Raw genomic sequence first — 26,165 nt, 5'->3', positions numbered from 1 at the left:
GGGCCGCCTCCCAAGCCTTGCCTGAACTCTGCCTGAGCTCTGTGAGAGCCATGTATGTGAGGTTTCTTTCCCTTTTAAGGACACAAGTCTTGGAATTGTCCCAGACCCTGGTGGGACCTCTTGAGGACCAAAAACAGGGATTTTTCAAGCCTGCCCCAAGGCCAGATCTCTGATTTAGCTACTTGGAAGGTAGACATGGAAGACAGTAATTTTGCCAGAACAAAAAGTCAGGATGGCTGGGCTGACTCGGCCAGATGCGGTGGCTCATGCCTGTAATCCCAGCACTTTGGGAGGCCAAGGCAGGTGGATCACCTGAGGTCGGGAGTTCGAGAGCAGCCTGGACAACAAGTTGAAACTCTGTCTCTACTAAAAATATAAAATTAGCTGGGCGTGGTGGTGGGTGCCTGTAATCTCAGGTACTTGGAGGCTGAGGCAGGAGAATTGTTTGAACCCGGGAGGCGAGGTGGCAGTGAGCTAAGATTGCACCACTGAACTCCCACTTAGGTGACAGAGTGAGACTCCGTCTCAAAAAAAAAAAAAAAGGGAAGGGAATAGCTGGGCTGACTCATCCTAGGGAAGAGGCCCTATAGCAGCCGTAGGACCTTGGGCACTTGGGTGGAAAAGAAGGAAGGAAAAGATTCACCCATGGCGGTGACCTGGACTGCAGAAACCACACTAAACAGTCCACATCCTGGAGCCTGGCCACCCCATTTGCTTCTCTTCTCCTTGGGTAGAGGGTGTGGAAAGCTTTCTACCCTGAAGGCTGAGCAGCGCAGCTTCTAACCAGGGTAGGCATTTGTCTGTCCCTGGGAATACAGACAGCATTCTCATAACCAGCCCAAATACTCCTGAACAGCTTTTTGTAGGGTGGGGCGGGGCAGAGGGTCATTTTGACTCATAGGTACCTTTTCCACTTTCACTGCTGATAACCGTGTTACAGATTGAAGTTTTGTTTTTGATACTGAAGAGGGCTTAAGAGAGTGAGCTATTATAGCACATCTAAGTCTGCTAAAATAGAACCACGGGGTAGTGTAGGAAAATCTCTTCTAAATTATGGATCATATATGGTGAACGTTAGAAGCCATGTGTACCTAAGTTGAAAAATCAAAACGTGTCTTGTATTTGGGTGACCCCGGTAAGTCTGGATCCCACTGCACCTTGTGTGAACACAGGATGCTGAGGTGTAGGGATCAACAGGCTTTTTCTGGATGTCTTCGCTTCTCCTTTGGGGTAAAGTGGGGCGGCAGTAGGAGCGCACAGCTGTTGGGCCCCTAATATTTGTCAGCTGTTTTACATGTGGGATTCCATTTAATGCAATCTTGGAGGTAAAATTATTTTATTGAAGATGAAGATAGAGGCTTAGAGAAGTTAAGAAAATTGTTCAAGGTCACGTCATTTGTTGTTGTTGCTGTTTTGTTTTTTTTTTTTTTCGAGACAGAGTTTTGCTCTTGCCCAGGCTGCAGTGCAATGGCGTGATCTCGGCTCACCACAACCTCTGCTTCCCAGGTTCAAGTGATTCTCCTGCCTCAGCCTCCCGAGTAGCTGGGATGACAGGCATGCGCCACCACGCCAGGCTGATTTTGTATTTTTAGTAGGGACGGGGTTTTTCCATGTTGGTTAGGCTGGTCTTGAACTCCCAACCTTGGGTGATCCGCCCAAGTCGGCCTTCCCAAGTGCTGGGATTAGAGGTGTGAGCCACCACGCCTGGCCAAGGCCATGTGATTTCTTAAGTGGAAAGAAAAAGGACTTGATGAACTCAGAAGTTTGACTTCAAGGCCCTTGATCTTTCCATAACACTGGTTCCTTCCCTGGTTGGTCGGAGTGACTGAAGAATTCAAGGAAGCTGTGTTTTGTGGAAAGAAGACCTGAGAGGTGTATGGTCTTTCCAGGCTTGGAATCTGCCATGCTGGGCTTCTGAATTGTATAGCTTGGCCATATAGAGAGAAGCCCGTCATTTAAGATTTATTCTTTGGGGGAAATAAAGGAAGGCTGCCCACATGAGACAGGCAGAGGCGACTTTCTCAGAGCTGCTGTGGCAAGGGAGTCGGCACCGTCACTTGCGTGTGGCAGAGACTGACATGCAAGTGTGGCGATGAGGAGTGGGAAGCTTCAGGATGGAAAAGAACAGCTCCCAGTGGAGGCTGTTGTGAGGGCTGGAGGCGGCTGTGCAGAAGTGGGGTGTCCTATGTGATTGGTTAGGGGTGCATTTGGCTTTCTCTGAATGATCCTAACTGAAAATAGGGGCCAAAAGTAGGGTGGCTGTCAGTTTTGAGTCAAGTCCTGGCCACGTGGGACAGAGTTGTGGTTTAGTTTCTGGGTTGTGGAGAGAGAGCAGTCTGGCTTCCTGCTTGATGTACTAGCCTGGCTGGCCTCCTGTTTACTGTAGATAGGGGCTTGGTTTCCTGGGCGGGCAGCTACAGGTTGTGGTCTGAGTTCTGTCTTTATACATATGATCAGGCATGGTCTGTGTGTATATTCAGTCCCTCATTTTTCTTGTCAGTAAAAATATCAAATAACAAATTGGATACATTGAGAACTTTTTAGATGTCTGTGTCCCCTGGAGGAAGTTTTCACATTCACATTTAATCAGAACGAATATAAACAATTGGGCCATTTATCTTGAAGATTTAAAATAGGAAATCTTCAACAATACTACCTCAGCGCCATTGCCTCTCTGTCCATCGTTAGGGAATGTGTTTTTATCCACCGCCGGCTCATCGTCCGCCAGTTTTTGGTTGATCCACTTCTCTATACGTCTTGTCTTGTGTGCATCTCATTGTTTGCTAGTGTTAGCTTTCTCCTTCGTCAGTGTAGTTTGTGTAGCCTCTCTTGGTAGGACGTTATTTGTGGAATTTGTGAATGGAAGGGACCTTGGAGGTCTGCCAGGTCAGCCCAGTGACTTTCAAGATAAATGGAAATATAGGGAACTGTTCCAGCTTCTTTGGTGGCCAAACCAGGAATAGAAAGCAGTGTTCTTTGTGCCACAATGTCATTGGAAGACAACTCAATGTGGGCCTAAAATGCAGAGTAACTAACTTTCATTTATCTCTGCTTCTGACTCTTGTTATCAGACATTTTAAATTGACTTTAATGTGTTAGCAAAAATATGAAAAGTCCTGACTTGTTTACATATAAGGTACTTTGTCGCCTACTCATTTGGTTGCTTTTTCAACAGGATTGAAAAGACATTGTTATAAACTGAATGTTTATGTCTCCCCCAGATTCTTGTACTGGAGCCCTAACTGCCAGTGTGATGGTAGTGAGGGATAGGACCTTTGGGAGGTGATTAGGGTTAGATGAGGCCATGAGCATGGGCCCTGGTCTGACAGGATTAGTGCCCTTAGAAGAAGAGAAACCAGGCCGGGTGTGGTGGCTCACACCTGTAATCCCAGCACTTTGGGAGGCCGAGTGGGCAGATCATGAGGTCAGGAGATTGAGACCATCCTGAAACCCTGTTTCTACTAAGAATACAAAAATTAGTTGCGTGTGGTGGCACGTGCCTGTAATCCCAGCTATTCGGAAGGCTGAGGCAGGAGAGTTGCTTGAACCAGGAAGTCGCAGGTTGCAGTGAGCTGAGATTGTGCCACTGCACTCCAGCCTGGTGACAGAGTGAGACTCTGTCTCAAAAAAAAAAAAAAAAAAGAGAAAGCAGAGAGCTCCCACTGCCCTGGTGTGAGGAAACAAGAGAAAGGTGGCTGTCTGCAAGCCAGGAAGAGGTCCCTGTCCCAGAACTGAGTTGGCCGACACCTTGATCTTGGACTTCCAGCCTCCAGAGCTGTGAGAAATAAACTAATGTTTAAACCACACAGCCTATGGTGTTTATTATGGTATTTGCCTATGGTATTATGGCCATCTGATTTGACTGATACAGAGATGGTTCCAGAATACTGTAGCCTGTGTTTAAGTTGGTGATGCCATGAAAATAAGTGTGGTAGTTCATTCCTTTATATAAAGATAGCACTGTGAACCCAGGGCCTTTGCTCACGTCTTAGTTGAGTCTTGTCTTCTTATAATAGCTTCCTAATTACTCTTTTCCCCCTCTAATTTATATTATATATCTGGATTAAATCATATATGGTATGATTTTATACTTTATATCTATACAAACTTTTAGTGATTTTATTTCATTTTATTTGATTTTTGAGACATGCCCTTGCTCTGTTGCTCAGGCTGGAATGCAGGCATGCCATCACAGCTCACTGTAACCCTAAATTCCTGGGCTCAAGTGATCCTCCCACCTCAGCCTCCTGAGTAGCTGGGACTACAGGTGTGCTATCCTGCCTAGCTAATTTTTAAAATTTTGTAAGGACAGAGTCTTGCTGTGTTGTCCAGGGTGGTTTCAAACTCCTGGTCTCAAGCAGTCTTCTTGCCTCAGCCTCTCAAAGCACTGGATTACAGGCATGAGCCACCACACCCAGCCCAGTGATTTTTCATGTTAAGATCAAGGACGGGTTCCCTGGCTTGGCATTCAAGGCTCATAATCCGGGCGTGATATGCAAGTTTGGGTTTCAGTGTTTCCATTCCCGCCATCAGCCTTGCACTTCAGCTTGTTGCCTAAGCCCTGTTCTGAAGCCCAGCCTGAGAGCTGCACTTAGAATTTATACCTTCTCATCTCTTCAAAGTCTTCGCCTATGTTCTTATCTCCATCTGGGACATCATCTCCACACTTCTGTCTCTTTAAATCTTCTCTATCCTTCAAGACTTGAAATACTCACTTCCTTTACATGATCCCCGCTCTGACATCCAAGCTAGAGTTAATGTTTTTCCTTTGAACGCTGATAGTGCTTAATGTTTTTCATTCTTTAATTATGCAGCAGTCCTGTGTGTTAGATATTATTATTTCCCCAGTTTTTCATAGTTACTTTGAAAATATTTGCTGTAGTCATATATTTTGAATATGTAATATGAGCGACATTCAAAAGGTCCTGGAGAGTGAAAGGCAGTCCTACTCCAGTCACTGCCCTGTGACCACTGCTGCCAGTTTGTTTGTTTGTTTGTTTTTCCAAGATGGAGTCTTGCTCTGTCACCAGGCTGGCGTGATCTCAGCTCACTGCAACCTCCACCTCCCGGGTTCAAGCGATTCTCCTGCCTCAACTTCCTGAGTAGCTGGGACTACAGGCGTGCTCCACCTTGCCCAGATAATTTTTGTATTTTTAGTAGAGACAGGGTTTCACCATGTTGGCCAGGATGGTCTGGATATCTTGGCCTCGTGATCCACCTGCCTCAGCCTCTCAAAGTGCTGGGATTACATGTGTGAGCGACTGTGCCCAGCCTATGTATCTTCTTTTTAAAAATACAGATGTTGGCATAAGATAAACACTGTTCTCCACCAGTTCCCCACTGGTAAGTATTTAGGTTGTTCCCAATCGTTTGGATTAATCAATGCTGAGTTGTACGTAATTCTTGCATATTTGCATGAATATGTTCATAGGATGCATTGCTAGAAATGGAATTGTGGGATCCAGCGTTCTACACATTTTAAATGTTGATGGGTGTTGCTCGATTCCCTTCCATTAGGGCCATACCGTTATCTCACTGTCAATGTGTAAGGGCGCCTATTTCTATTTCCTTGCCAACGGTTTCTTCTCAGCTGTTTTCTTTGACATCACACACACACAAATAGCCCTATTGTTCCAAAAACATGGACATTCTACATTTCTACTTAAAGTGTGCGCACACTGACTGAAGCTCTGTGTTGCAGTGATGTGTGCTGCTAGGATTGTGGCTCTGTTTTGAATTTGCTAGCCAGGCTATGGCTTTCCAGTCAGGTATTTTTTGTTTTGTTCATGCTGTTGCTGCCGTTGGGCTGTGTGAATTTCCCTCCACTGCCCAGCTAGATTTCCTTTCCGGTAGACGGGCTTAGTGTCTCATCCAGCAGACCTGTTTCCTAGTGACCTGGGCCGAGTGTCTCATCCAGCAGCCCTGTTTCCTGGTGACCTGGGCCGAGTGTCTCATCCAGCAGCCCTGTTTCCTGGTGACCTGGGCCGAGTGTCTCATCCGGCAGCCCTGTTTCCTGGTGATCTGGGCTGAGTGCCTCCATGAGAAGTTGCACCCATCTTCTCCAGTAGTGCATCTTTTCACAGCAAGCAAAACATTTTCACCACGTTTCTAGTGGGACAGGCACTAGCTCTTTTCTGGGCATCAGGAGACCTGGCTTTGTTCTGGTTCAAGCAACAGCTGGTGAGTTACCAAAGACAAGTCACATCTGGCCCCTGGTCCTTTGCTTTATAAGTAGAATCACAGTCCGAGTGGGCATCACTGCCCTGGCCTCTATGCGGTGCTGAGTGTTGTGAGGATGATGGCTAAGTGTCAGGGTGCATTTCCACCACTAGGGGATTACAGGCCAGCCAAAGACACAGGAGGAAAGCTAACAGCCCCGGGCAGGTACACAGAACCAGAGGAGTTTGAAAGGGTGGTTCCAAGCTCCTTGGAGTGATTGATGTGATCACAATAAACATTTTATCTCTAAGTCTTGGGCCATTGGACCAAGAGAAGAGAGAGCTGGTATTGAGTTGTAGTGAGAGGTGCGTGGTTCGTGTGCCTGCTGAGCCTGGCTTGGACTCAATTCCATTGAGACCCATTTCATTTTACCTTCTGTTTCCACCTTTTTCATGCTCCTGCTTGTTTCTCCAGAAAAAAATGCAATAAATTCCTTTCAAAAACTTTACAAAAGCCATAGATGCTTATTGAAAATAGTTCAAATGATATGGAAGACAGAAAGATAGTGTTTCTCTGTTGTGTGTTTGGATGAATGTGTCTTTGTGGTAGTCACTATTAACACTGGGTGTATTTCCCTCCAGATCTTTTCCAGTGTACCTACAAATGTATATGTACACTTTGTAAAAAACAAAATAGTACCTGATAAACATTGAGTCCCCCTACTCCCACTCTGCAGTCTACATGGACATCCTTTCATGGTGATACGATGAGACCTGATCGACTCCTTTTGTTCGCTGGAGTGCTAGGTAATAATAGCTACAGATAACTCACCTTCAGTGGGCATTTACCATGTGATAGGGTCTGTGCTCCAGGCAGACTCCATGAAGTGGGTCTTAAGGCTTTTTACAACAATGCTATGGGTGAACACAGTAATTGTTAACATTTTGCAAATGATAGAATTGCAGTAGAGAAAAGCAAAGCTGCTTGCTGAAACTCATGGCACGATTCCCGAGAGAGAACACTTTTAAAACAATTGTTGTTATAGTCAGGTGATTTACGATCATTTCAAGAAATAGTGCATTCAGTGAATACATTTCAGGGTCTGGTACAGTCTGGGAGCTGTTCCTGAAAATGCACTGGGCTAGAGGTAAGGGAGTGGTCCATTGGCCCTGGCCCCTAGTGCAAGGAGGGAGGTCCCTGGGAGAGGGGGCATGGAGAGGAGGTCTCTGAACAAACCTTGCAACATCCATTTCTGCTGAGTCTGGTCCGAAGTCTGGTTCTTGACATGTACACTTTTCAGATACTTGGTTTTGATTTTTATCATGGCTCACCTGAGCAGCCATGGTTTGAAACTGCCTGGAGATGTGGTCTGGCAGGCCAGTGCTATGCCCATCCTTCCCGTTCCTGCAGGAGGGGAGTCAGCCTGGGACTAGAGGGCTTCACCTGTAATCAGCTATCTCATAATAAGTGGATTTGATGCTGGTTTCGCTAGGTCAGGAAATTTCCCATTTAGAAGGAAAACTGATACTTGTTTTTGGGTTTTGCTGAGGAGCCACAGGGTTTAGAGCAGGGACTGGAAGTTTGTTGAGACACACATGAGTGCACTCAAACATCTTCCATGAAACGTGGAAATAAACACAGTGTTCCAGAGAGGTCCCTGGCTTTGGGATATAAATATTTCTGTAACAGAATGGCACTGGATGTCTGCTGTATTTTTTTCTCTGCTATTTTGGCAAGTTTTATTTGGGTGTATGTCTCCTGTACAGAAGGTATGACATCACTTTTTGCCAGCAAGTATTTACAGCCATTGGTGCCTCCTATGTGGGTCACTTTTGTGCCGTGGTTTCTTTGGGGAAATTGTAGGTCTCCTACCCAAAGCACATTGCCCATTTCAAGGTGCTCCTGGTTTCTGAATACCTGTGGCAGTGCCTTCCATATGGGTGAAGCCAGCCGAAAAAGTACCGCTCCCCAGGAGGTGGGGACTGGTGATTGCCTGAGTGAGGAGGCTGGGGATGAGCCCTGGACTAGAACTTGTGACCGACTGCTTTTCCTTCTCCTCCTCTCCCTCCTATTTTCCCACCACCCCCACTTTTTAAAAATTTCTTATTAAAAATTAAACAATTATTTTGGTTTCCTTTATTCGCTATTCCTTGCTAATCATATGCAGAATGAGCCTGGGACAGTGGAAAGGAAAGTTGTACTTGGCTTCAGATGATCCTACCAGCCCCGCATTGAGGGGCTTCTGCCAGATGGCATTGTGAAGTGGTGTTGTGGAGGTTCTCCTTTTAGTCCTCAGCGTTAACCAGCAGAGGAAGATGGTATTTAGTCCTGGCTAATGTTGAGGAAGTTGAGCTCAAAGTAGCTAAGGGAACTTCCCAAAGTCACATAGGAAGTAGCAGAGTAGAACCAAACACAGATTGTCTCTGAATCAGGCAGGTTGTCTGATTCCAAAATGGGCTCTTAATTTTTGGAGGTCAAAAAGCTGAACAGACAGACATTCTCTTTTTTTTTTTTTTTTTTTTTTTTTTTGCTAGGGTTCTCCTATGCTGCCTAGGCTGGTCTAGGCTCAAGCTGTCCTCCTGCCTTAGCGTTCTGAGTGCTGGGCTTACAGGTTTGTGTCACCAAACCCAATCGAACAGACATTTCTTGAAAGAAGACATACAAATGGCCAAAAAATATGTGAAAAAAATGCTCAGTATCACTTATAATCAGAGAAATGCAAATCAAAACCACAGTGAGGTATCATCTCACCTGTTAGGATGAGTATTATCAAAAAGAAAAAATAACAAGTGCTGGCGAGAATATGGAGAAAAGGGAGCTCTTACACCCTGTAGGGGGTTGTACACTAGAGCAGCTGGCTGGGCGTGGGGTGCACACTGACATCCCAGCACTTTGGGAGGCCGAGGTGGGCAGATCACCTGATGTCAGGAGTTTGAAACCAGCCTGGCCAACATGGTGAAACCCCGTCTCTACTAAAAACACAAAAATTAGTTGGGAGTGGTGGATCACACCTGTAATCCCAGCACTGTTGGGCGGCTGAGGTGGGTGGGTCACTTGAGGCTAGGAGTTCAAGACCAGCCTGGCCAAGGTGGTGAAACCCCATCTCTACTAAAAAATACAAAAATTTGCCCGGGGCAGAGGCGGGCGCCCGTAATCCCAGCTACTCGGGAGGCCAAAGCATGAGAACCACTGGAACCCGGGAGGCAGATGCTACAGTAAGCAAGCCGAGATTGCACCACTGTACTCCAGCCTGGGCAACAGTGAGACTCTGTCTCAAAGAGAAAAAAGAAAAAGAGTAAGAGTAAGCTAGGGCACCCACTATGGCAAACAGTATGGAGGTTCCTCAGAAAACTGCAAATGAAATTACAGTGTGATCCAGCAGTCCCACTGCAGTGTAGATACCCAAAGAAAGGGAAATCAGTGTCCGAGGGGCATCTGCACCTCTGTGTTTCCTGCAGCACTGTTCACCATAGCCAAGATATGGAACCAGCCTTGGTGTCCAACAGCAGATGATGGATAGAGAAAATGTGGTCTTTATACACAGTGGAGTACTATTCAGCCATAACACAGGATGAAGTCCTGTTATTCTCAGCAACGTGGATGGAACTGGAAGATATTATGAAATAAGCCAGGGACAGAAAGTTACACAGCACATGTCCTCTTATGTGGAGGGCAAAAAAGAGTGGATCTCATGGAATTTGAAAGTAGACAGAGGCTCCTAGAGGGTGAGAAGGGTGGGGGAAGAGAGAGATAGGGAGAAATTTGTTAAAGCATACAAAATTATAGCTGGATAGGAATAAGTTCTAGTGTTCTATAACATAGGATGATTATAGTTAAAAAGAATATATAGTTTCAGGCTACTAAATACAAAAATTAGCCGGCCTAGTGGTGGGTGCCTGTAACCCCAGCTACCAGGGAGGCCGAGGCAGGAGAATAGCTTGAACCTGAAGCAGATATTGCAGTGAGCTGAGATCACACCACTGCACTCCAGCCTGGGCCAAGCAGACTTTGTCTCAAAAAAAAAAAATACTATATATATTATATATATAGTTTCAGATAATTGGAGGGAAGGGTGTTGAAAGTTACCAACACAAAGAAATGATAAATGTTTGAGATGGCGGATATGCTAATTACGCTGATCACATACATTACATGTATTATAACATCACTATGTTACTCCATACTATGTATGGTACAAAATTATGTGTCAATTAAAAAGAAAAGCTGAACTTAGATTGGAATGGCTATGAAGTAGCTAACTTTTCATATTTTCGATAGAGACCCTAGGCATTTATTTTAAGTAAACTACCCTTGGCTTCAGGAAATGTTTATATTTGAATTTTAGCCTTGCATTTTATAATACAGAGAGGTAAAACTGTAGGCTTGCTTTAGATACAGTCACAGGGTTTGCTGTGATGACTTTTTTATGTAATAAAAGGGAAATATACCTTAATTAATAGGCATACATGCTCATTTTTCTCCCTCATACACATTTTTAGTCGTTGTCCAGGCATTGTGATACTTATGTAAACAGTATGCGATATCTTAGGTAGGAATCAGAATTTTAAGGTAAGAATACTTAGAGTTATATATTTTTCAAACTTTCAAACTGGACATTTTGCATGTCCATTATATAACTGTAATTAAATTTTCAGAAAGACAATACCTGTCTTTAATATGGATGATGCCGGCCGGGCGCGTGGCTCAAGCCTGTATCCCAGCACTTTGGGAGGCCGATATGGGCGATCACGAGGTCAGGAGATCGAGACCATCCTGGCTAACCTGTGAAACTCCGTCTCTACTAAAATTAAAACAAATAGCCGGCGAGTGTGGCGCCTGTAGTCCCAGCTATCGGAGGTTGAGGCAGGAGAATGGCGGTAACCCGGGAGGCGAGCTGCAGTGATGAGATCCTCCACTGCACTCCAGGCCGGGCGACAGAGCAGACTCCGTCTCAAAAAAAAAAAAAAAAAAAAAATATGGATGATGCTCTAGCATTTTTTTCTTTTTTTTTTTGGAGACAGGGTCTCACTTTCTCCCAGGCAGAGTGTAGTGGTGTAATCATGGCTCACTGCAGCCTCAGCCTCATAGGTTTGAGAGATCCTCCCACTTCAGCCTCCCAAGTAGCTGGGACCACAGGTGTACAACACTATGCCCAGCTAAAGTTTAAAATTTTTTGCAGAGACAGGACCTCCCTCTGTTGCTCAGCTGGTCTGGAATTCCTGGGTTCAAGTGATTCTCCTGCTTCATCCTCCCAAAGTGCTGTGATTGCAGGCATGTGCCACTGCCTGCCCCATATAAGTGGGATGATGACTTTAGCCTAGGAGTTCCACACCAGCCTGGGTAACATACAGAAGATCCTGTCTCTACAAAAACTAAAAAAATTAACTGGTCATGGTGACACCTGCCTGTGGTCCCAGCTACTCCAGGAGGCTGAGGCAGGACGATAACTTGAGCCCAGGAGTTGAGGCTGCAGTGAGCTCTGATCTTGTCATTACGTTCCAGCCTGGGTGACAGAGTGAGACCTTGTCTCTTAAAAAAAGTTACAGGCTACCTGATTATTCATAGGAAAAAAACCTGAACTCTGATCTAAACCTCATACCTCGTACAAAAATTAACTCAAAATGGATCATGGACGAAAATGGAAAATGGAAAATGAAGAGAGGAGCTAGAGACTGGGAGAAACTATTTGCAAATCACATGTCTGATAAAGGACTCATATCTATAATATATAAAGAACTATCAAAATTCAGCAGTGAAACCAAATCATCTACTTTGAAAATGAATAAAAGACCTGAAGAGACATTTCAGATAACATACAAGCACATGAAAAGATGTTCAACATCATGAGCCATCAGAAAAAAATGCACACTAAAGCCAAGTCACTATACACCTATCAGAATGCCTAAAATAAAAAGTAGTAACAAGACCAGTGCTGGTAAGGATGCAGGGAAACGGGATCACTCACACTTGGCTGGTGGGAATGGAAGATGGTACAGCCATTCTGGAAAACAGCTTGACAGTTTCTTAAAAAACTAAACGTGCAAATGCCATAGGATGCAGCACTCACATTCATGGGCAGTTATCCCAGAGAAATGAAGACTTATGTTCACACAAAAGCCTTTATGTATCTGTTCATAGCAGCATTATTTATAAAGGCCAGAAACTGGAAACAGCCCGGAGACTGCTCAGCAGGTGAATGGTTAAACAAACTGGTGCACTCAGGCCCCAGATACAGCTCTGCAGTAGTTAATGACATCCTTGTTCATCCGTCTTTCAAACTAGAAACCACCATCATCTTTAATCCCCTTTTTTCCATCCTGGGTCTGAGTGGACTTCATTTTGCATTTCTTTCCAATGCATTTTCCCTCTGTCCTTTCTGGTTGTGCCTCATGCCTCATTTGAACTGTTGTAAGAGCCACCGAATTGTTTCTCTGTCTCATCATGGAATCCTTTCCACACTTCATGCCCCGCATTGCCATTGGAACAATCTTTCCAAAACATGAACAAACTAACTTAAAAGAACTATCCCAGGTAGCCTTCCAAATAAGTCTAAGCTTTCTGTTAGAAGTTTTACTTCTTGTCTGTAGGGAACCCCAGGACTGTAGAGAGATGAATTTGCTGTCTGCATTTTAAGATCAGGCAGAAATCCCTGGAGGGGCCCATGTGGAATAGTGGTACAAACACTGGTTCTAGAATCAGAAGCCCTCATATCCTGGTTCTAACACTAGCTGGATGTTCTTGGGAAAGTTTTGGTTTCAAACCTCAGTATGAGGAAGTATACTCAAGGGATCACACAAGGCTGCTGGGAAGAGCGGATGAGGGGCGTGGTGAAAATGCTGTGTAATCCCTGAAGCACGTCGTATGTGTTAGAAATGGAGCTGTGTGGATAGCGGTTCTGGAATCATTGTATGAAAACGATGGAAAGCACATTCGTAGTTCTGCCTGATGATACCACTGGGCACCTGTGTTGTACATGCCTGCAACATGGGTGAGGCCCGGGTCAGTACAGCTCACAGTTTGGTTTTCATGCAGTTAGAAAGGCCCGAGAGGACCCTGCCCCCCTCCAGCTGTAGGAAGGAGGCAGCTGTCTCCTGCCTATATTTGGTGGGATTGTCTGTGGCTCCTTGGGGACAAGAATGCAGGGAGTGGGGGAAGAAAGCCAGCCTGACTGCTCGCTAGTCAGCCTTCCCCCAGAGAGGAGTGGAGGGGTCATTTCGTGGTAACTTGCCATGTCTTTCTTAAGCCATCTGCTCTTAGAAATGACCAGCATGACAAGTAAAAGACCCATTAGAGACAGATGGGCTGTGTGTCCTGTGCGTTTATGGCTTTGTGGCCTCAGAGCTGCCAGGACTTCATAGCTTTCTGGGGAATGCTGGGTCAGCCAAGGGGCTGAAAATAGTGAGAGGAAGAAAATTCCCCCTCACTGCTCTAGTCTGGGAGTGATTACTGAGGAGAGCGGTATGGAGGGCCCAGTCGTGGGGTCCCTCTCAAGCACACCCTCACCACAGTGGGAATGCGGGTCTAAACCTCCCTAGGCCTCTGTGATTTTTGTCTATCACATACTCAACTCCAGCAGGGATGTCTATAGTGATGAGATGAGGGAGCATCATAGCACATGTGGCACTTAGTAGGCTTGTGGTGAGTGGACGCTGGCATCAGTGGAACAGGAGACTGGGCGCTGCGTGTGGACGCACTCACGTGCTGGTGGCATGGGTGGACAGAGGAGAGAGGGATGCTCTGCAGTTCCCCTGTTGGTCTGTCACCCCCGCTGTTGTGAGCAGAATCCGTGAGTGTATTCTGTTGCCCCAGTCAACTTGGTAGGCTGATTGCTCAATTTTCTGCTTCCACTTTTGATTTCTTAAGAATGGAAAAAGGAATACTTCAGTGACTTTTCTGGTTGACGGCATACATTCCTTGATATCACCTTAATGCTTTTTAATTTCTATGTATTTTGGATGTTGGAGCTTGCCTGACATCTGTGTTTTTATACCTCACCCTCTCGCGTAACTGTTGACCACACCAGGACCAGAGAGAAGTGACCAGACCAATTGGTAGCAGGGCTAGGACTGGAATTCCCCAGCCTTTTGATGCCCAGCAGGCTCTGTTTTCTGTATTGCACTGCTCTTCCCTATTTTGACACCTGTTAGGACAGTGGATGTGAAATGTAGCTGGGCACTTTTGGGGGTGTGCTAGGAGTGTGGCAGATGCCTCAGACTGGCATTTTCCCCTGGTTCTGAATTCTCATGGCTCAGAGTCAGTCTCTAGGCTACTGACCGGGAAGATACAGGAAGTTGTTTTGTATGGCAAACTATGCCAGGGCTTTTTTTTCACCCGGCAATTTATTTGGTTTGGGCTGGAATAAATCTCTGATACTGATTTCTTTGCCAATATTATTAGGGAGTGGAGTCTGACTTGTTAACTTAGCCCAATCCGTAGCGCTTAGAATTTCATTGAGTGTGTGTTGAACTGAGCGGAAGTGTGAGAGCATCTTGGACAGTGGTTTGCAAACCTAGCTACATCTGGGGGGCTGTGAAAAAAGCATGCGTGCTTACCCCAGACCAGTTGAAATAGAATCTGCAAGAATAGAGCCTGGGCAGCTATAGTGCTGTTAAAAACCCCCAGGTGGTTCAGATATACCGTAAAGGTTGAGAACCACTGCTCCACAGCGAATTGGAGGCCTGGATCACAGATGTGCCTTACGCTTTCACCAGCTTAGAATGGTTCTTGTGCTTTAGAACTGTGAAAAAAATGTTATGCAAACAAATGTGGAAATAGCCAAATGCCACATCCTGTTACTACCTGCCATGAAGTATATTTACCAGTTATTCACTCTATTCTGATCTCTACCCATTCCACCGTTTCTTCTTGGAACAATAATTTGACAGTTGGTTATGCAGAACCAGAGTAAGTCTAGTTTGATTGGCGGGAGATGATTTTGGGTATGAAGTACTCTTTAGGCATTTATTGAACTCTTGTTTGTATCACCTCTGTGCTGGACAGTTTATAGATATTACTTCTTTAAGCAAGGCCTATGGAGTCAGGCTGTCTGGGTTTTGCTAACTAGCTGTGTCATTTGGGGCAAGTTTTTTTTTTTTTTTTTTTTTTTGAGGCAGAGTCTCGCTCTGTCGCCCGGGCTGGAATGCAGTGGCGCAATCTCGGCTCACTGCAAGCTCCGCCTCCGGGTTCACGCCATTCTCCTGCCTCAGCCTCCCGAGTAGCTGGGACTACAGGCGCCCGCCACCTCGCCCGGCTAGTTTTTTGTATTTTTAGTAGAGACGGGGTTTCACCATGTTAGCCAGGATGGTCTCGATCTCCTGACCTTGTGATCCGCCCGTCTCGGCCTCCCAAAGGCAAGTTTTTAAGCTTATATAAACCTGACTTTCATCTATGAAATGGGATGACAAGGGGTCATTATCATCTCACAGGATCGTGCAAATGTGTGTGTAAAGTGCTTAGTTTGGTGCTTAACACATAGCAACTACTCAGTAAAGTTATTATTACACCATCATCATCATATTTAAATGTAAATATTAAGAGTTAATAAATTTGTAAAAGGTACTATACCCTTACCCCTTGAACCAAAGACTACTTTAGTTTTAAGTGGTTGGGTTAATTTATCACTTAAATATTGGCCTCTTGAATACCTTGAATTTCAATTGAACGTAGCCAGAGGATTTCATAATTGGACCGTTGCCTCTGGAAGTTGGAGCTTTGTTTGGTTTCACTTCCTACACTAAGCATGTGGCCGTACGCACCTTTATGGTGACTTCTGGTACTGAGGAATCAAAGCTTCATTCGCTTCTTTGGAGGAGATGATCTTGTGCTATACGAAGCACTCAGACTTCGTTAACTATGTACCATCCAGACAAGACCAGGTGCTTCCCATGGCAGCCTGTCCTTTTCTTAGCTCTCTCATCAATCTAGCCTGTTCCTTCTATTCTTCTTTATACTAGAACTTCTCTTTGAACAAGGAATGTTGTTTTGTCACTGCTAGGTCCCCAGCAATTAGTAATGCCTAGCACATACTAGGTGCCTCCTGAATGTTAATAGGTGATAATCTAGCAGAACACAAGATAAATCCGTGGGTTGAGATTTAAGCTGTGTGGTATGAATGCTGCATTGGCAAACTTATTAAATCTATTTTCTTAATACAAGTTTAACATGTCTTAGTAACTGACTTAGTTCAGTAATCATTTACTGAGTGTCTTCTGGCCAGACATTGGGAACAGAAAGGTAATAATATATGATTCCTGCCTCATGCGCAGGAAGTCTAGTGCGATGGACAGACATGTGCCAATGGCTGCCATGGAATATGGTGAGCATTAAGATAAAGGGGCACCCTGTGTGCCCTCGGAGCATAGAGCAGGGCTTGTGTTCTGGGAACATGGGCTCCATTTGAAAACACAATTTAAATTAATTTTCTTTTTTCTTTTTTTTTTTGAGACAGAGTCTTGCTGTGTTGTCCAGGCTGGAGTACAGTGGTGTGATCTTGGCTCACTGCAACGTGCTCCCCCCAGGTTGAAGCAATTCTCGTGCCCCAGCCTCCCGAGTAGCTGGGATAACAGGTGTGTGCCACCACGCCCGACTAATTTTTGCATTTTTAGTAGAGATGGAGTTTCATCATGCTGGCCGGGCTGGTCTTGAACTCCTGACATCAGGTGATCCTCCCGCCTCGGCCTTCCAAAATTCTGGGATTATAGGCATGTATGTGTTCATCCTTTTAAATATCTGTGGGTAGCACTTAACTTTAAATGGGTACTAATTAAACTATTGAATGACTTTAGTATGGATTGAATGAATTTGCTCGGGCCTCGTTTTTAATTTCCTTCATTAGAGAAAAAAAAAATGCAGGTTGAATATCCCTTATCCAAACTGCTTGGAACCAGAAGTGTCTCAGATTTTTTTACATTTTTGGATTTTTGAATATTTGTATTATACTTGCTGGTTGAGCATCCTGAATTCAAAAATCCAGAATCTGAGCTGCTCCAATGAACATTTCATTGAGCGTCACGTCAGCACTCAAAAAGTTGTGGATTTTGGAGTTTCTGGTTAGGGAGACTCATCCTATATAGGTGCTGGATTGTTGCAGGAGTTCTGAACCAGAGGTTAGGTGACTAGGCTTTGGTTTTCGCTTTGTTACTAAACAGGCTGTTTTCTCCCATAAGCTCAGCTTTAGATCCCCCGGTTGTCAAAGAAGGGGATGGGCCATCTGATGTTTAAGGCTTCTGTTAGTTCTGACTTGGAGATACCTGGCTTCAGTTCATCTTCCTTAGGAGTGAATAAAGAATACGGGAAGTTTGAAATTGTTAGTCAACAGTTACAGGGTTGTTGCAGCCTGGTTTGGGGTAAAGGTCATCTTTAGCGAGCCCCGGGAGAAGCACTGGTTTAGCTGTCAGCTCAGTGGGGTAAGCGGTCCTCTTAATTTTCCTCTGTTTTAGTGAAAGTATTGTTAAGGTCACAGCATTAGTGGAGCTGGCTGGAAAGAGGAGGGGAACTCACTGTTACAGGTTATATTGAATGTCTTTTCAGTCACTAAATGCTTTTTATGATATGTTTTTCAGGATTTCAGTGTTGTATGATTTCTCTATGTTAAGCACAGGAAATTTAACATCAACAAAAAAGAATGCTTTTTCTTTTTTTTTTTCTTTGAGATGGAGTTTCGCTTTTGTTGCCCAGGCTGGAGTGCAGTGGAATGATCTCAGCTCACTGCAACCTCGGCCTCCTGAGTTCAAGTGATTTTCCTGCCTCAGCCTCCTGAGTAGCTGGGATTACAGGTGCCCGCCAGCATGCCCAGCTAATTTTTGTATTTTTAGTACAGACGGGCTTTGCCATATTGGCCAGGTTGTTCTTGAACTTCTGACTTCAGGTGATCCTCCTGCCTCGGATTCCCAAAGTGCTGGGATTACAGGCGTGAGCTGCCACACCCGGCCTTGAATGTTCTTTCTATGGGAATCTACAAAAGCCAGCTTTGGAGTCTAGTGGCAGAAAACCTCTTCTTCATTGTTTAACTGTGCTGTGAGTTGGAGGGTTTCAAGCCCAGCTGAAAAAGCTGTAGTATTTTATGTCAGTTGGCTGTCTTGGAGAACTTAATGAGCACTGGGCTGGAGTGATACTGTCAGAGTTCACGAGCTGTTTGAGGCTCTTGAAGCCTAGATACTGGGGTTGCCCAAATACATCGGCTGGACTCACTATTTCTCTCGGGAGTAGGGGTGTGGAAAATGCTGTGGTCTTAACTCTGCTCTTAATTTTACAGTGCTGCTATTAATGGTAAGAATGATTTCATACATTTGTATTTTGCTTCGTAATTCACAGAGAATTTTAAAATCCATTATCTGATTTTATTCCCTCAGCAGTTCTGTGAAAAAGGCAGAGCAGTTTTCATATCTTCTGTTTTCCCATGATTCTCTTGTGGCTCACAGAAGCTAAGAGCCTTCACCAAGGTCATAGGGTGAATGAGTCGCAGAGCTGGGAGTAGAGGCTCAGGCTTCTAAGGACCCTGTTTCTTCCTCGAATAGCTCGTTCTCGTGGTGCTATGCTCAGGTAACTGCGCATGCTCGGTTTGGTCTTTTGTAAATCCCTGCCCCATTTTGGGGGAGGTTCTTGGGAGGCTTCTATTCATTTTGGGGCATTTAAGTATCTTGTTCTCTCTCCCTCCTCCCAGATGCATGGGCATTTCTGCAGGCCCCCAGGCTGGCCCTTGTGCGTGGGGGCGTCTCCTGCCTCCACGTTGTTTGCATGCCTTTTCTGAAGGTGCTCTTCCCCGCATGGAGCCCCCTCGTGCCTGCCTCCACCTGCAGGCTGTTCCATAAATGTTACTGACTCAGCATCGTTGTTTTCTAGAAATGGGATGGGGTATGGATACCAAGTTCTTTTCTGTGTGAAGGCTGCGATTGTATCATCTTGCCTTCCCCATGTGTGCGCCTTGAGGGTGTCGCTGTGCTGCGGTCATCTGTGTTCCCTAGGGTGCCTCCCTTGGAGTCCCGGCCGTAGCAGACATGGAGTCAGTGCTCATGGCCTAAATGAGAGGAAGGGCAACAGAGCCATTAAATCTGGAAAATTGCAAGTGAGGGAAAGGAATTTTTATTTAAGGCATGTGAAAAAGAAATCTTTTTAGAAAAGTTGACCTGTTTCTCAACTGGAGTTGAATTTCAGCTCAGAAAAGCAGCTGTGTGCCCAGAGGGCTTTGGGATTTCAGTTTGTGACAGATGAATTGAATTTGTTGTTGTATGAATGTATTATCTTTTTGTGGTTTTATTAGGCCTTTCTCCCAAATGGAATTGATTTTTCTATAAAAGTCACACTTCCTTTTTGAGAAGTGTAACACTAATTGTATGGGATGGTCTCCCAAAAGATTACCTGCCAGTGAACCAAACACACTGCCTCAGACTCACGGCCCCTGGTTTCTGCCTGTGCAGCTGCAGGGCAGAGAGGCACGCTTGAGGTGAAATCAATACGCATGTCTGCATCTTCTTTCTTGATTGCTGTTCCGTCTCTGAGCTGGCCTGCCTTCAACGTCTAGGAGCTTGGTGTGTGTAGATACATTACGGTATGGAGGAGGGATATGGTGTTGCAACAGCCAGGAGGCTCACTGAAGTCTCTGTTCTCTTCCTGCTCACTGCTCTGACTTTGTATGAGTCACATTTGTAGGGCTGTGCACAGTGGCTTACACCTGTAATCCCAGGACTTTGGGAGGCTGACCTGGGAGGATCTCTTGAGCCCAGAGTTTGGAACTAGTCTGGGCAACATATGAAACTCCATCCCTAGAAAAAATAAAAAATAAAAAATTAGCCAGGTGTGGTGGCTCATGCCTGTAATCCCAGCTACTGGAGAGGCTGAGGTGCAAGAACCACTTGAGCCCAGGAAGTCGAGGCTGCAGTGAACCATCATCACACCACTGCACTCCAGCCTGGTCAGAGCAAGACCTTGTCTCAAAAAAAACAAAAACAAACAAACAAAAACCCATTTGTAATAGTGGCAGTAGTTAACTTTTGAAAGTTTGGAGAAAAGTTCCTAAATAACCTGTGACCATGGACAACTTACTTAGCCTTTCTCTGCCTTAGTTTCCTCATCTATGAAAAATGAGAGAATATGGTACTGATCTTACAGGATTTGAAGGAGAACTAAACGAGATCAAACTCAGAGCCTGGCACATCGTGAGTGCGCACTCAATGTTATTATTTCAACATTTTAGAGGAAAAACATGCTAATGGGTCATTATGGCTAAACATAATCTGTCACTGGTGTTACTCATGGTATTGGAAGGAACTTGAATTCCATATAGATAGTGTGATGGAGAAAGTATTTCGGGCATTGACAGTGTTTATTCAAAGAAAAAAGGACGTGTCTGTCCTGTGTGGAGAGCCGTTTCCGCTTGTTTCTTTAAATGCTATGGGAAAAGCAGTCGACCCTGTGCTCTCTGCTGGACAGCTTCAGTCTCCGCGTATTGATTTGGCCAATTGTCGCTCACTGTCATCATGGCAGCAGCAGTTGAAGGGACAGCTTGTCTTGATTTGCATTTTTGGGTGTTTGTGCTATTTATAGACAATTAAGACATGGAAGCCTGTTTATGGCAAGCTGGCAAATTCAGCAAAACATGGAAAAACCTCTTAGCACAGTTTGCACGTGTACAGGCACAGAGCAGCCAAATAAACATACACGTTTTCCTGTATTTTAAAAACTCTCTGGAAAAAAAAAAAAAAAGACATTAAACCACTGCCCAGATGGCTTATAAAGCTAGAGCTTTTTCCTTGAAGTACATGAGTATGGCTGTCAGACATCTGAAACCCTAAGCCATCTTAAAACATCATTTTGATGCTACCCCCTACCCGCCCTTTTTTTCCATTTGTAAGGGACAAGGATCCAGGAAGGAAAGTATCAGCTTACAAAGGCTTTTGTTACAATTAATCGTTTGTGTTCTTTCTTTTGGTATCTTATTCTCTGTTTACAGTTTATTTTTATTTTTATTTTTTTTTGGAGACAGAGTCTTGCTCTGTCACCCAGGCTGGAGTGCAGTGGTGTAATCTCAGCTCACTCCAACCTCTGCCTCCCAGGTTGAAGTGATTCTTGTGCCTCAGCTTCCTGAGTAACTGGGATTACAGGCGTGTGCCACCACGTCCAGCTAATTTTTATGTTTTTAGTAGAGACAGGGTTTCACCGTGTTGGTCAGGCTGATCTTGAACTCCTGAACTCAGGAGATCTGCCTGCCTCAGTCTCCCAAAGAGCTGAGAGTACAGGTGTGAGCCACCGCACCTGGCTGCTGTTTCCATTTTTTGTAACACTAGTGTCACCCCAGTGTAGGGTGGCTAGGGGTATTCTTCTTTCCTGTTTCCTGGTGTATTTTCCTCTACAGCATTGATCACTCTTTAACATACTTTTTGGTTGTCTGTCTCTACCTACAAAAATATATGTTCCCTGTTATATCACCAGTGCCTGGCACGTAGATAGTCAATATTTGTTGAATGAATGAATGAATGGGCTGAAAGAACCTTATTCTTCTTTCTTCTGTCACTTCACACCAAATGCTTTTGGAAAATGCTATGTGAACAGGGATCGTAAGCAGGAGAGTTTACACACATTGCTGTGGGATAGCCCATCGTCCTCAGATACTTGTCTGGAAGGAGGTGGAGTACTTGAGTAGAAATGATACAAGATAACTTCTTCAGGAAATCAACCAAGTGTCACAGCTTTTCACATAGGTGTGATGTTTGCATATGTGTGTATGAAGAGCTGTTGTGGCCTAGAATCATGGGCCTTTAGATCCCTTGTACAGATAGAAAAGTAAAGGCCAGGCTGGGCACGGTGGCTCAAGCCTGTAATCCCAGCACTTTGGGAGGCCGAGACGGGTGGATGGCGAGGTCAGGAGATCGAGACCATCCTGGCTAACATGGTGAAACCCCATCTCTACTAAAAACACACACACAAAAAAAAACTAGCCGCGCGAGGTGGCGGCGCCTGTAGTCCCAGCTACTCAGGAGGCTGAGGCAGGAGAATGGCGTGAACCCGGGAGGCGGAGCTTGCAGTGAGCTGAGATCTAGCCACTGCACTCCAGCCTGGGTGACAGAGCGAGACTCCGTCTCAAAAAAAAAAAAAAGAAAAGAAAAGTAAAGGCCAGGCTGGGCACGGTGGCTCAAGCCTGTAATCCCAGCACTTTGGGAGGCCAAGACGGGTGGATCACGAGGTCAGGAGATCGAGACCATCCTGGCAAACACGGTGAAACCCCGTCTCTACTAAAAAATAACAAAAAGTAGCCGGGTGAGGTGGCGGGCGCCTGTAGTCCCAGCTACTCGGGAGATGAGCCAGGAGAAAGGCGTGAACCTGGGAGGCAGAGCTTGCAGTGAGCTGCGATCCGGCCACTGCACTCCAGCCTGGGCGACAGAGCAAGACTCGGTCTCAAGAAAAAAAAAGAAAAAAAAAGAAAAGTAAAGGCTGAGGCCCAGGAATGCTGCAGGCCACTGAAGTAGAGTCCCTGTCTGCCCTTCTCAGTGTCCGGTCACTTCTCACTGCACTCCCCTCTTTACTGCTAAAGCCACCTTCCCTGACTCTGAATGTGTAACCACGAGGGAGAAAATGTACTCCAGGCTCACAGTTTGTGGAGAAAAAAACCCAGCAGCTGAAAATAATGTTCACAAAGTTTGTACCTAGAAAAAGTTGCCATTTCTATCATGTCTTTAAATGTCCCTGTTTCTCATACATTTTATAAACAAGACAGTAGAAGGAGATTCGGGAACAGCAACGTTAGAACAAGGGGGAAAAAGTCACACCTAGAGCACTCCAGTTTCTGTTTTCTTCTCAGTTTAGGGCTGAGGCACTTCAGCTTCCTGCCTAAGGGACCACTCAAATCTGATTAGAAGCCATTATGGGCTCGTAATTATCCGTAATTTTAGGAAGACAGATGCAGCACCAACTCTGTTCTCTAATAGCAGGCTTATTAATTTTAAATTTGCATGGGAGGAGAAGCAGATGGCGAGGTGGGATAAGCATTCAGATGCTTGGTCATTGACAGCTTTTTACTCTCACGTATCACATGGGGATTTGGGACCCAGGAAGCCCGCTGAGAACTGATGACTATCTGTCCCCTAGACAGCTGGGATCTTTTTCATCCTGAGCTCAGAAAGATTGCTCCTACTGCAGCCAGGGAAGACAGGTTGTTGACTGGTTAGAAATCATGGTAGGTTATTTTCTCCACCCACAGTTCGCAGTTGGAAAGCAGAGCTATCAAAAAGTTGTCTTCTCTATTGTATTTCAAATCTGGGTGTTTAAAAAATTATGTAAGCAAATTAAGCATTTCTTTAATGGTAGCTGTGTGTGTTCTTGATGCGAATGAGAGGTGCATTCCCTTGTAAAATCCCTGGGACTTTATAGGAGGATGTGAGCCTTAGAACCAAAGTTGGTTTTTCTAGATGATCATGTAGACTTGATGCTGAGCACCAGACAAAGATGTTGATTGACGTGATTTAAAAAAAATTTGAGTTAAGATTTTACACCAATATTTAGAAAATCAGCAAAAGAACTTGGAGGAACGTTCTCAGGCATGCAGTTCAGCCCCCTGCCCACATTGTCATAAAATCCGAGTGTGCATACAGGGAGGCGCATTCCTTTCTGTTCTCATCACAGGTCCTTCCCTAGCTCTGCACCTGCCTGTCATGTGAGTCTGTGTGAAAAGATCACCAAACAGGCTTTGTGTGAGCAATAAAGCTTTTTAATCACCTGGGCGCAGGCGGGCTGAGTCCAAAAAGAGAGTCAGCAAAGGGAGATAAACGTGGGGCTGTTTTATAGGGTTTGGGTAGGTAAAGGAAAATTACAGTCAAAGGGGGGTTGTTCTCTGGTGGGCAGGAGTGGGGGTCACAAGGTGCTCAGTGTGGGAGCTTTTTGAGCCAGGATGAGCCAGGAAAAGGAATTTCACAAGAGAATATCATCCCTTAAGGCAAGGACCCGCCATTTTCACTTCTTTTGTGGTAGAGTGTTATCAGTTAAGGCGGGACAGGGCATTTGCACCTCTTTTGTGATTCTTCAGTTACTTCAGGTCATCTGGGTGTATACCTGCAAGTCACAGGGGATGCGTTGGCTTGGATTGGGCTCAGAGGCCTGACATTGCTCTCTTCCCTACCTTCCCTACCTTTTCCCTCCTGTGCGGCTCTCTCACAAAGTGAATGGCCTCAGCCACAGCTCCTCTGCAGCTGCATCAGACTGTGGCGACAGGAGTGGTGGCTGCTGCAGGGCCTGCTGTCCCCATGGAGCCTGGTCTTGCTTGCCGCTGCAGCCTGGTGATCATTTTGCACCTCAAGTATGGAATTCTACAGAATAAGAGCCAACATGCTGGGGATGGAGGCGTCTTTATCACGGTGCTCTGCATATTTTAATCTTGGGTAGAAAGTATGGAAAAGTATGGGATACATGTGGTTTGATGTCAGAAGGACGTTGTGAACTTGACGTGGACTGAGAATGTTCAGGTGCAACAGGCACCCCGGCTTCATTAAATGAGACTTCTCCATCTCCCTGCCAGGCACGCACAGGTGTATGGCCACATTTTATGTGTTATCCTTATCTAGAGTGCGCCTTACCATCATGCTTAAAGTTATATGATGATATTCTTCCTCATAAAGTAGGTCCCAAACCGCATTCAACACAGAAATGTACTCTTGCTATTATACATAGAAAGTGCTTTCATATACCAAGTGGGAGAGCAGTCCTAAAATCTGGGCTGGAATCACAGAAGGAAGGCTTTGGGAAGCAACAGATTCCCTAGTCCAAAACTGGTTTTTGATGAACCTAGAAACAGGACCAAGAGAAGTGAATTTGCCTAAGGCCCTGACAGTGTCTCAAGGTAGCATTTGAACCTAACAGTTTCTTGACCTATTTCTTTAAATGATTAGTCGTGCTTCCTCTGATTCCTATATAAACGTATTCCTCATTCATTCTTTTGTTTCAGTGAATTATTGTGGTGCTACCACCTAACAGTATTTGAGTCAAAATGTGGCAGTGTTTATCCCTTTCCAAGGTTTTTAGTTGCACACTTTTTCAAAGTTGTGCTTACAGTTTCTTGTTGGTTGTAAGGTGTCCTTTCAGAAGCCAATCCTGTGGTGTATTTATGTTGATTGTTGGAAGTAGTTTGGTTAGAACCTACTTTGAGTGGCTGGTGTGGGCCTGGGGCACAGTGACAACTGCCTGCTTCATGGGCAGAGATGAAGTAATTGCTTCCTGGGAAGTACCATCCTCCTGGCCACACTCTCCAGCCCATTTCGGTTGTGTTGGTTTCCTCGCATCTACACCTTTCTGGCTTCATGTGAGTCTCGTTTATTTGAGCATATGACTTCAGGCTGTGGGGAAGAATGGCCATTTTAGGACAGAGATGCACACAAAGGAACAACTGGCTAAATGTGAGTGAAGACATTCTTAGGGGTGTTTCATTTCTTTTATTCTGCAACACGCAGTCTGGGAAGCATTCTGGACACATGGCCTGCGCTGTCACAGTTCCTCCTTGCAGGATCGCAGATGTTTGGAGATTGTAGTGATAACCATTATCATTGAGAATGTCATTCTCGCAGGCTCTAATAAGTCAGGATTTATTCAGTGTTAATTTGTTAAAGACAACTGTATTTCTAGCTGAATCCATGTTAGACATTTCTCCTGGCAGTTTTGCTGGGGCTATTCCCGTGGCTTAGTCTTAGGGAAGCACACGCCTTTGAATACTGCTGAAGCTGTGAGTACCCAAAGCGCACCGAGTACTTTTGCCATATGGGGTGTTAGTCACTGATACACGTCTCAGTCAGACCTGATGGATTCTTGACCCCTTCCTTTTTTAATTTTTTAATTTTAATTTAAAGTTTTGTTTTTTAAGAGCACAAGCCCTCAGGTGGCCACCGTGAATCTCTGGTGTCTTCAGTTGGTTGAAGCCTATTTGCTGTCTCTGGTTCAAACATATTCGAAGCCTGATGATGCTTCCCTCGGTTTTTCTTCTGCTGTGTGACCTCCGCGCCCGCAGGGTTCAAGACTGTCAGAGCTGGGAG

At 45.1% G+C, this 26,165-nt stretch overlaps 1 protein-coding gene across 1 annotated transcript in view; it reads left to right on the top strand.

Annotated features, from left to right (window-relative positions):
* Nucleotides 1-13,143: 13,143 nt before the first annotated feature.
* Nucleotides 13,144-26,165, top strand: part of LOC117089717 (SH3 domain and tetratricopeptide repeat-containing protein 1-like) — a 32,087-nt gene continuing 19,065 nt past the window's right edge. The window contains 1 exon segment of the mRNA XM_033221237.1: nucleotides 13,144-13,228. Coding sequence (XP_033077128.1) covers nucleotides 13,144-13,228 — 85 coding nt within the window.

Source organism: Trachypithecus francoisi, unplaced genomic scaffold (genome assembly GCF_009764315.1).
Source record: "Trachypithecus francoisi isolate TF-2019V2 unplaced genomic scaffold, Tfra_2.0 Contig00881, whole genome shotgun sequence".
NCBI lineage: Eukaryota > Metazoa > Chordata > Mammalia > Primates > Cercopithecidae > Trachypithecus > Trachypithecus francoisi.
The sequence above is the reverse complement of the archived record's forward strand: the minus strand, read 5'-3'. Positions and strand labels throughout refer to the sequence as shown.